The sequence below is a fragment of the Cynoglossus semilaevis genome, chromosome 5 (genome assembly GCF_000523025.1).
Source record: "Cynoglossus semilaevis isolate Cse_v1.0 chromosome 5, Cse_v1.0, whole genome shotgun sequence".
Classification (NCBI taxonomy): Eukaryota; Metazoa; Chordata; class Actinopteri; order Pleuronectiformes; family Cynoglossidae; genus Cynoglossus; species Cynoglossus semilaevis.
Window position 1 is genome coordinate 9,831,498 of NC_024311.1, and position 11,948 is coordinate 9,843,445.

General features: G+C 41.5%; 1 protein-coding gene across 1 annotated transcript in view; it reads right to left on the reverse strand.

The window, feature by feature from the left end:
* Positions 1-864: 864 nt before the first annotated feature.
* Positions 865-11,948, reverse strand: part of hcn4 (hyperpolarization activated cyclic nucleotide-gated potassium channel 4) — a 49,207-nt gene continuing 38,123 nt past the window's right edge. Inside the window, exons 7-8 of the mRNA XM_008310443.3 lie at positions 6,178-6,342; positions 865-4,547 (exon numbers count right to left, since the gene is read on the reverse strand). Of these exons, the coding sequence (XP_008308665.1) occupies positions 2,266-4,547; positions 6,178-6,342 (2,447 nt within the window). The 3' untranslated portion in view covers positions 865-2,265. The remainder of the gene's footprint in view (positions 4,548-6,177; positions 6,343-11,948) is intronic.

Below are 11,948 nucleotides of genomic sequence, written 5' to 3' on the forward strand. Positions count from 1 at the left end.
ATTGTGCATCATGGTCCTGTCACTTCTGGGTCTCAAACCACTGCAGCTCAATCTGTTCTCAAACTCCACACCTTTGGACCATTACACTGTGAGGAAAAATACCTGGGGACGACGACAGAGGCGCCGGCCTGTCTGCCTGTCTGTCTTTATGTAGTGCAAACCCAGCATGTTGAGGAAGACGGTGGTTTGAATTGCTACACAGGGTGCAGACATCTGTAATTGAAAGAGGAAATGGTTCTCCCTTTGCACTTGTGCACAGTGTTTTGGGTGCAGAGCTGGGTGAAACCTTATTGCTGACTTTGGCAAAATCAGAAGTGAAAAGGCAAACGACTATTTCTATCTGTAATCCACTGCCTACAAGCAAGACATGATCAGTGTTTTACATTAAAAATCCAATCATCCTCCATCTTTCTAATGATGTAGTCAATAGTTAACAACCAATGAGTTCTGTCCATCCAATAAGAACACTTTTTGGCGTCCGACCACAGGGTACGTGGCTCACTATAATACTTCAGAAAGTTGGAATTCACATTAGGTATTAAAGAATGATATTTCTTCAGACCGTAAAATTGAGTTGACATTTGATCTAACCAATCACTAAGCTCCATTCTCTGAGCTGGATTCTCGATGGTCCACTGTGGTGAAATAGTAATGACAAATATACATAATATTTAAACATTTTTCCGGTGAGTTTAGAGTCTCAATCCACATTTTAAGTTCCCAGCTAGTAGATTATCTGTTCAGTAATATGATAAACGCAACACAGTATTTTTAAATTCTCTCCTATTCCATATTTGACTGTAATACAGTGACAAATCAGAAGAATATACAGTATAAAACTTGGATGTAAAATCAGGTCTAACATTTTTTTTCAAGGGCTTAATGGGGAACTTTCTAAGACTAAAGTTTTGATACCAAATACAATCAAAAAAGCGTCCATCTATCAATAACACAATGTCAGTGTCATCTCTTGTCATACTGTCATACCGCCTATTGTCCACTGAATTGTATTCTAATTCAAAAAACATGACTGTATTACTGTTTCACTGACATAGATTAGCCATTGAGACTTTAAACTAACCAAGAATAATATATTCAAAACAAAACAAAACAAAACATGGTAGCACTGCTACCAACCAAGTGTCCAAGCCTACAGTATGTTAACATCTTACTACAACAGCTACACGGCAAGATGGAATACACAACTAAAACACTTGAATGTTCACTTTACGAACTGTGTTACGAAACAAACCAAACATAAACCAATGGGGGCAAAATGTGTTGAAACTCAAAGTTTGAAGTTTCTGTTGTAAAAGGCGAACGTTATTTTGGAAAAGTCCAGGGAAAACCTTGCTTGCACTCCACCAACCCGCCGTCTCACTCTCCTTTCTCACCATCAGTCACACATTAACAGTTGCACAGTCAGGAAGAAAAACAACGCATGCTTTTCACACGCGTTAGTGGCATGAGCTTGGAAGACAGAGTAAGCTTGCTGTAACATGGGTGAAGATTTCAGTCGCTCACATGCAGTGATGTCTCAGTATTAAGATGGAGGGTACCTCTGCTGAAGCTCTCTCGCCCTGCTCTCACAACAGTGTGGTTACCTTTAGCGCTACAAAATAAGGACTATTGTGCCAAGAAGAGGTGAGTTATTACCCAACAAGAAAAGTCTTTTTTGGTATCCAAACATTTCTCCATCTCCTCCAACTCTCATGAGATTTGGAAAATTAGAAAGATAATTAGGAACAATCTATTAGATACAATAAAGGATTGACAATATGTGACCCTAAATGACATGGTTCAGGGGTCTACCTGTCTCAAAGCTCACTTTAGCTAAAAATGTAAATATTAAACACACAAAAGCCTTTGCACATGCAAGGATTAGTGCATAGGTTCCTGCAGGAAAGGAGTTCTAATGTGTAGACGACTGAAGTATATTCCCAAACATTACCAGATGGATTAGGTTTAGCCTTAGAAGTAGAACGTTCACAACCGCTCCTACTCTTGATTGACTAATGTCATTGTATCTGTGTTTATGTACAGTATGTATAAATAAAAATGTATTAAAATCTTATAAATAAATAAATACTATTCTAAACGTTATCTGTGACTGTTTTCTTCAAATCACAGTAAATGTAAAGTCTTGGTAGGTAAAATATGCAACACAGTGATGCCTAAAGAAAAAAGACAATACAAAACAAAACAAGAACAAGAGGGTTGTTTTTTGTTTCAGTTTGGTTGAGCACAGGAGGGTGTGACCAATCTTCACAAATTGGATGGAAGTTTAGAGCGGACAGTTTGAGGTTCTAGGTCTGGTGTATAAGCAGCAGAGCCCCTCCGTAGAGGCACAGCTGGGGAGCCTCCGGGAGAATGAGTCTGGCGAGGGTACCCTGGAGATGACGGAAGCGGAGGAGTCATGTGACCTGGCACTGAGCTACAAGGTTTGGGTACAAGGGTAGGTGATGAGAAAGGTGAAGGGTAATATCCAGTCTCTACTGATGGATGAGGAGTTGGTTGGCCAACAGTCTGTGCCACCTCCTGCCCTAGAGATGAATGTGAGCTGGATAAACATTTAAGGTCCTCAAAAAAACGACCAAAACTAGGAGAATAACTCGGTGAATCCCTCCCAGCTGTTTGTGATTGACCGGACAGTTGTGAAGGTAGAGATGACTGAGGCATTAGCAGAGAGCTGTGGGACCCTGTAACACTGGAGGTGTCACTGTAGTGAAAAGTCCTGCTTGACACAGGACTTTGACCAGTCGGGCTTGGAGCCACTGGAGTAAGGCAAGGGGAGGCGTTTGCAGAGCCATATTGGGCCAGGGAGGCCAAGGCAGACCTCTCTAGTGATGACTGGTGAGACAGAAACCCAGACTGGACCCCCACTGGGCTAAAATGACTGAAGGACGGGTACAGGCCTTCTGTTGGCTGTTGGCTGTGCTGTCCTCTACCTAATAATGGGGAGCCTTGTGGAGGAGAATGGAGGAGGTTTAATCCACTGGTAGTCCGACCTCCACCTGCAAAGTGCTGCACAGGAGCCACCTGAGGAGGTTTAGGTAGAGTCTGGCTTTGAAGAAGTTGTCCAGGTATTAGAGTAGAGGAGCTACTAGATAATGGACTTGGACAACGAGAGGAACCAATAAGTCCAGCTGTAACTCCTAATGACGGTCCTCCTAAAGCACAAGATCCTGAGCCTTTTATGTGGCTCCCCATGACCTCACATGGTGCTTTGCTACTTTGTCCCCCACCCAATCCTCCTCCTGTCCCACTTGGACTACTTCCTGTATGGCTAGTTGTTGTAATTTTCAAACTCCCAGAAGCCCTTCCCAATGAACCACAGGGATTCCCGGCCAAACTTACTGATCCCCCAGATTGTCTTCCAAATGCTCCTCCAGTATTTGTTGTGATGGCTGATTCTTCAGTGGTCTCAGCTACAATAACCCCCAAAGCCCTTTTTATTGACCCTCTAGAAACCCCTCCCACTGATCGCCTGGCAGTGTCTCCCATGGACCCACAAGCAGCACCCACAACTGATCCACTGGATGAACCACCTGCTAATTTGCCACAAGCTTGACTTATTGATCCTTCACATAGTAATGACTCCACCGAGACCCCTCTTCCTGAACCACCAGCAGCTCTACCTAGAGTGAAGTTCCTATCAGCAGGTATTTCTGTTGCTCCACCTGCAAAGTCGTCTCGAGCCCAAAAACTCTCTTCTTCCAGAGAACCTGCTATTGCTCCACCTGTTGGCCAACCTGTGCCGACCCCACAAGCTCCAAGTGCCCCAGTACTTATTCCTGATCCTGTGCTTCCACCTGTGGAACCTTGGTGGAAAAGGTTAGAGAGGGGTGGGGTGTTTGACCGAAAAGGCTGTGAATGCTGAGGATGGGGGTGCAGCTGTGCCATGCTACAGGAGGGTGAAACACCGGATGATTGTGGTCCTAAGGAATTGGAAGACGACAGTCTACCACTGAACTCAAACCCTACCCCACTGGGTTCTTGCTGTTTTCCCGTCTGTTCACTGGAGCCAGATGCCGATGCTGAAAGTGATGCCACCTGCTGGGCTCTGGATGCCCCTGAAAGTGATGCCACCTGCTGGGCTCTAAAAGAGGCCAGTAATGGCATGTCCACTCCAGTGTGCAGTTTTGAGGGTGTACTGGAGGGAGAGTCCCCAGCAGAGCCGGGTGCTGTGGACGATGGAACAGAAGTATGACCCTTCTTTAACTGACCAGTGGGAGCTTTTAATGACCCCAGAACAGATACCGGGGGCCTGAACAGTGTTGGTGGAAGCTGGGGGTGGTGTGTGAGTGCAATAGCTACTGAGGTGGTTGCAGCTGCTGCTTGGAGAGGGGCTTGGATAAGGGGAGCCCAGATGACTGGGGTAGGTGAGGGAGGCGTCTGGGGTGGAGGGTTCTGCATGAGGTGGGCACAGTGAGCCATGTCCCGGTCATGCTGCACAATCTGCTGGATGATCTCATTCTCCTGGCAGTTGAGAACCCCAGAGCTGAGGTCATGTTGCACCTTATGTTGCAGGATGGAGTTTTTCTTGCCTTTTGAAGGACATGTTCATAAGAAAAGAGAAAAAAAAAGAAAGACATTTTAGTACAGCACTGTAGTTGATCTATTCTTAAGCAGTTCAGTATAAAACATCATACTATTATTGATACAAATATAAGGTAAAAAAAAATAATGAACATAAATGTTCATGAAAATCATACATGGGGCCACGGAGGGATAGAAGTTTGACAAAGATATGGAGCTACAGAGTTTAACAGTAAAGACAAAGCATTTAGAAAAACAAAAGAAAAAACGAAAACAAAGACAGTCACTACACCGAGGCAGATGTTTGGAATGCATGACAGCCTGAGGAGAAGGCAATGTTTATTTGCCGAGCTCTTACTGCGATTCCCTTGGTAGCAGAGACAGAACATAAAACAAACACTGTACAGCTAAACAGAGTCGGCAAATATCAACTGTAATCATGTTCTTGCTGTTGGCTGTTTACAATAAAAAAGGAGCAATCTCTTAATTTAGTTGGGTTAAATAGGTCATGAGTAAAAAAGAAACAAACTTTCAGGATGTTGTCAATTGTTTAACAACAGTCAAGGTTCAGTTATTATTCAGTCACAAGATCAGAGCTGTGCCACCCTGACAGGCGTGGAGTGTTTATCTAAACCTACAAAAAAAAAGTGTGTAACTGTGACTCCAGAGTCCATTAGTCATTGATGAATGGTCACACCAGCAGTGAAGGAGGTTAATTCACATGGCTGCCATTTTCAATTTGATGCTAACAAAGGGCAGTGAGAGCTGTAGGTGCAGATCAATCTTTCCATTTTCTCTTATGACTGGCGTCTGATTAGTCAGGGGGCCTGCTGCGAGGTATTGTTGTACAATACAGTACACCCGGCATGACCTGGAACCACCTGACCCTTTGTCACTCCCACACCTTTGAATCAGATAGTGCACAGTCCATCAGGAGCCTAATTAATCACAGAAGTCTCCGAGGGACTTTATGAAAGTAGGTTGAGACATAGGTAAAGATCAAGGCCCAAAGAAAGGACCTGGTACCATCTCACAAACGCAACCCTATCAGACCACCTCGTCTTTTCAGAGCAGCCATTTCCCACAAAGAGACTCCCTGAAGCAATTCCTCTGTCTTGCATTCTAAACATAGCTGAGGATAAAACCGTGCATGCGCTGACAGCTGAGTGATGCTACAGGAATGCTTTTTGTTGTGAATTTTTCATCTGCCCTGGCTGCGCCTGGAAAAAATGGATGTATATATAGAGAGGGTCTAATGTAATGTACTTTACTGTGTGTGAGTAGCAACACATAGGCTTGGAAAAACTTTATGTATATGTATACATATATATACTAAGATGACTGTATATGAAAATGATCTGGGGTTTTTTATGTTATTTGAAACATTTCTAGCACCTAAATGTTGTCAAATTAACACTCAATCACAACCAAAATGAAAACAGTAATGGTACAGCCGGTTTTAACGGTGCTGATATATGGTTTAGTAATTCTGGATATGCAGGTTAATAATAAATCAACAAAACATTTAAAAAGACAAACATAACCTCAAACATCCTGACATGTCTCATGGTAGAAAATGATCTCTGAGAAAGAGTTTTATTACTCAATGTTTTGCTGATTTTAAAAGGATGTTTTTACCGATACGGTCCAGTCGATCGAGTGCAACCGTCTCAAAGGCCCTTCTCATCATAGGATACTCTTCCAGCACCTCATTGAAGTTGTCCACAGACAGTGAGTACAGTCGGCAATACGTGTCCGCCCGGACACTGGCTGTCCTTCTGCCTCGTGTCAATAAACAAATCTCTGCAAAAAAATAAAAGAACATAAACAAGTTAATATGCTAAGGTTGGATCCAGGGAAGAATGCTACATTTTTTTTTACATATATTTTTTTTAAATATAATTTTTCTAGCAATAAAAATGTAAATGATTCCCTAGTCTGAAAAACAAAGAAAAACAATCACAAAAACACAAACAAACATTGTTTTCCAGGCCTACAGCAACCTTCAATAAACACTTCACACATTCTATATAAAACTTCCAATCCATGTTTTTAAAGCTTCTCTATTGTTACTGTAGCATTGAAAAACAAACCTAAAGGGAAGGCAGTCAAAATTAAATAAATGATCCTGTTGCCAAAATACTGGCAATAATATAAGTAACTCAATTTAAAACTCAATTTAAATGTAAAATTGACAGATTTATTTTCATCCATGCTGAGTTGTCCTCGAGTTCACATTTGTCTGAGTGCAGTAAACCTCCATTTAACAAGAACCACTGTTGTGGCACAGAGATGGTGAGCAGGTGTGAGTTCAGTAAAGAATGTAGACAAATGTGCCTACTTGCATGTGTGGAGATCTCTGCATGAGAGCCTGTGTGTGTGTGTGTGTGTTGTTTGTGTATGTGTTAAATTACACCAATGGATGTACAGCAACTGTCCTATGGACAGAATAAGTGGAAATGAACATGTTTTATCCATGAATGCATGGCAGTGTAGGACAGTGTGTTAGTGGTAAGTCTAACAGGAAGTCTTATATATTTATGAATGTTAGATTTTCTAAAAATACAATAAATACTAAAAGTGCTGTTTTCATAGACAATTTAAATTAAACTTGTAACATAAATTGATATCGCCAATACACTCCAAAAATGTTTGGTCAAAGATGAATATACACTGGAAAAGTCATTAAGTATGACTCGGTTGTCAATATAAACCTTTTTTTTTCATGACATTGTAGAACATATTTTTATTTTTCAAGAGTAACGATTAACTGTATTTTGAATCAATTCAGGAAGACAGGAAACACCTCAGTGCACAGTGGCCAAAATGCTGCTTAAACCTGTAGACCATGTATGTAGCCATACATGCCGGACATCCAGCACAAAGGGAATATATGCAATTAAAAATATTCTTAAATAAAAAATAAAAATAAGAAATAGAAAAGCCATAAATAAACAATCACTGGCAAACAGAAACAGGTATCAAGGTGAGGAGAGGACCTTAAATAAAAAATAAAAATAAGTAATAGAAAAGCCATAAATAGACAATCACTGGCACTTAGTAAAAAAAAACAAAACAAGAAGAAACAGGTATCAAGGTGAGGAGAGGAATGAGCAATTTATACAGATTAACAGAGAAACCCATTTTATTCTTATTTAATAAATAAATATGGCAGTATTGTTACCATAATGTAGTTGAAATTATCAGCCCCATTGTGGGACTGGAGCCACGGTTCTCTTGGCCTCTGTTAGGTCTCCAAGGCAGTGATAATGTTGTGAGCAGCTTCTTCAGCCTCTCAGCATTCAGAGACGTCCACTAATCGCATAATGTATTAGCTCACATGGAGGCTGCACCGGACCGAAAGCCTGCCGTGGGATTTATTTTCTGGACATGAAATTCATATGGCACGGCTAAATGTCTTGGCTCCGAGTGCATTCAGCAGAGACTGTAGGATGAGGCCACAGGGCTCACTGCAGCTCATCGCCTCATCTTGGAACTATTGACTTCATCCAGAAAGCCAGAGGACAAGAGGATTTAACTCGGAGCTGAGATGCCCCTCTCCTGAGGGGATTAGTGAAGCAGTGCTGTGGGAAACGGACCTCCAGCACAGCCACAACCGGGGCCGCTCCACCAGCACACCCACACGGACATGTGAGCGCGTAGAGTGTGCACGTGGACACAGAGCACACTCATGATACGTGTTATCTTTTGCTTCCACACAGCACTGAAGTTTAACCCAGACGTTGTCTATTCATCCGCGGCCTCCCTCTCATGCATATGCACACACAAACGGTGGCACACTAAAGATGAGGTTTGTTCTTTGGCTTCATAAGCGCAGTGTTCTCTTCCTTCATGCCTGTCAACTCGTACACGTATCCTCTCTTTATCTGATAGCGTATCTCGCCATTTTCAAACCACTGCACACAATCATTACTCCTTCACACTCCGTGACCAGAAAAAAAACACACACACACACACACACACACACACTGTGCAGGCTAATATGATACAGCGCAGTGGAGACAGTGAAATAAGGAATTAGAGGAGAGAATTAACAGTGATCATTTGTAGGGAGAAACAAAATGGAAAAAAGAAATGAAAAAGAAATGATAGTAAAGAGTTATTATACTGTATCTATGATTACTGGAGAAGAGAGAAAAACACAAGTGCTCTTATTTGATTTAAGCAAGAGGGATAAAAGCATAGAGGTGTTGGCTGTGTGTGCTCAGGAGAGAGAGAGAGACAGAGGGACGAAACGTAAAAGGGAGGGGGAGAGAGGGGGGAGGAGAGAAGGAAGATAGCATGGTTTTCCAGGAAAGACAGAGGTGAGCATATACAGTATGTGGGGCTGAAATACACATTCAAATACATTAATGGATATATAGAACTACAAGTACTGCTACTGTTAAGATATAGGTATATACTATGTATATTTATGAGTACAATAATGTCAAAATACACCTTACACACAGATGAATGCACAAAGAGAACCTCATTGTTAGTGAACCGTTGTTTAACTTCTTTTTCATTTAGATAGATAGATAGATAGATAGATAGATAGATAGATAGATAGATAGATAGATAGATAGATAGATAGATAGATAGATAGATAGATAGATAGATGTTAATGTTTCCGTCTTCCTCTTTGTTAATGAGAGACAACATTGATGTGAATTCATGAGTGGCTTCTTGGCCTGTGATGAAGAACCTGTGTTCCTGCTCACCTGGACACTAAATCCTGCCGTCAACTCCCATCTTCAGTCACACCTCTGCTCCACCCCCCCCACCCCCCACTCACAAAGTTTAAAGTTTTTGTATCCAGTGGAAGTAAATGTAAACTAGTACACAGACTATTCCGATGTGTACATTTGGTCTAAAAAAACACAAACATTGACTGTGTGCCAGACAATTGTGTCAAAGCTGACAGTCGCCTTACTGCCAATATCTTTAGTCGTGGCACATCTCCATGTTTATCAAAGACACAGCGGCCTCACCTCCCCTTCACAAACCTGCCGTGTGATATAAGTGTAGCTCATCAATGATCCTATCCCCATTCTGTCACTCCGTCGGCTGCAGCTCTGCTGATGCTGTTGCTTCAAGTATCAGGAGCAGAGGTGTTAACTGGGTTAAGGACCAGCTGTGGATTAGCTGTGTCTCTGCTGCTGCCAGCCTCTCTCACTGACCACCCGCTCAATATGTATCAGGAGAAGGAGAGACGTTTACAAGGGTTAGAGCTAGTACTGAACCCCCGACTTTATAGGGCATCAGACCGAGAGGACATCGTTCACACACACCTGTGTGGGAGAGAGAGTAACGTCAAGAATGAGGTGACATTCAGGAGATTTTCTGGATCTGTCCAAGTAACTTACTTCCCAATTTCACCTCCTCCCACTCTCTCCTGCTACCTTCCACTTTCTTTTTCCATTCCACTCAAAGGCTGCCACGATCCACTCACTCAGAGGCAAAGTGAGCCATCAGAGCAGTGCAATCAGAGGTGGCTTTTGATAAGCACCTCTGACTGGCACCCGGGGGCCGAAACAAGGTCACCGAGCTCCACTCCAACCAGGAGAGGAACACACGCTGCACCGGCAACACGTCAATTACTTGAGGCAACATAACATAACAACAGAGTAACCTGCCAGTCTGGTCACTGAGAGGGCAGAGGAGATGCAGTTTAAGATAAGCAGTCAATGTTGAGGTGAAGGAAGGGGGGGCGGGCTCTGGGGTTGAAGGTGAATCATTTCTCTCTGAGACCAGAGTACAGTCCAAAGTAAAGGCCTGTCAGCGTTTCACATCAAATCACATCACATTTCCTGTCATCACTGGATCACTGTGTCATGTCGTGTCGACTTTGGACTTCAATTCCTCGGCCTACAAACCATTTTTCCAACACTATACTCAGCATATAATTGTGTAATTAAATCTTGTCAACTATGGGGGAATAAGGAACTACACATAACTTTGCAGCAACGGTGATGAGCACATGAACATAACACCTGAAGTCAACAAAGCTTCTGTGGACACATTTATTTATAAAAGAAGTCTGATCTGAATATTATATAAATATATAGATTTATTTACCAGCTGTTAAAAACCAATAAAAGAGAAAATGGGTGAGACAGAGCAGCTTTGAGCTTTGATGGAAATAAAAAATACGAATTCCTAACTTAAACATATATTTGTGTTGAGGACATTGAAATTAGTCAGATTTACCACTCCACAGACCACTGCACCAACACTGTTACAGGGTACTGTTACATCACCATGTCCTGCCTCTCAAAACAATATCTGCCTATTTTACCTTGAAAGTTTATAAAAGTACCATCTGACCAACTGCCTCCCCCTGCTGATCCAGCACCAATTCATTTCATGAATGACTAACTCATGTTTAGTAACAAACTCCCAGTGGCTCTGAGCTCACCTCAGTGCTCTCTGGTCCTGAATCCAACAGCCAGTAATAACCACAAGATAACAGAAAGAAAGTCCTGTGTTCATAAAGCACAGAGGAGAAAAACAAATACCATAAAGCCAACAACCGAACCCTACGTCTCTGTGCTGTTCAATGTTAGAACATTTAAAGTCATTCTGGGGATTCTAGCAAAGATGGCAGCGCTGGAACGATGCTAACTGTGGATCAAAATTCTCTCATATCAATATAAATAAGTGACGGGAATTCAACATATTTAGTTAGTCATAAAAAATATTATTTCATGAATAATTTGTATCAATGACTTTGCAGTCAATTTCTATATTTTAAATGCAAAAATTGTTAGTGAAAGAATTATCTCTTTTTTCTATCTTGGAATACGTTTCACACTTTAAAAAACTTCGACCTATTTGTGGGTCTTTGAATGTCACTGTGTCCAGGGTGTAACAGCAACAGTGAACCCTCAACCAATGAATGAAGAGAGCAAAACAGACAGGAGGAAGGAGAGAGACTGTTCTTGCCGTCTTTTCATTATTTCTGTGAACTCCCAGCAGATAAAGGAGAGGGACTTGAACAGACAAGACATAATTAAACTTCCAGGCAGGTCATGTGCTGTAAAACTAAATCAGCTGTCAGTTGTTGATCTGTGCTCAGAAGACACACGACTTAACAAAGTCTTTGGGACAGAAACAATTTCTTTATTTTTATATTTGTTTTAGAAATTAATTTTAACAATAAGTCTGATCTCTATTTTAAATTGCATTAGAGCACATATTATTTATTTAATTTTATATTTGGTTTGCTCTACATTTTAGAGACTACATGAAGTCTTTTTTCAAGTACAAACTTGCCAGGCAATTCAAAAATGTAATTTTTTCCTACATATAAACACACACATATATGTGTGTGTGTATATGTGTGTATATGTATGTATATATATGTATATATATGTGTATATATATATATATATATATATATATAC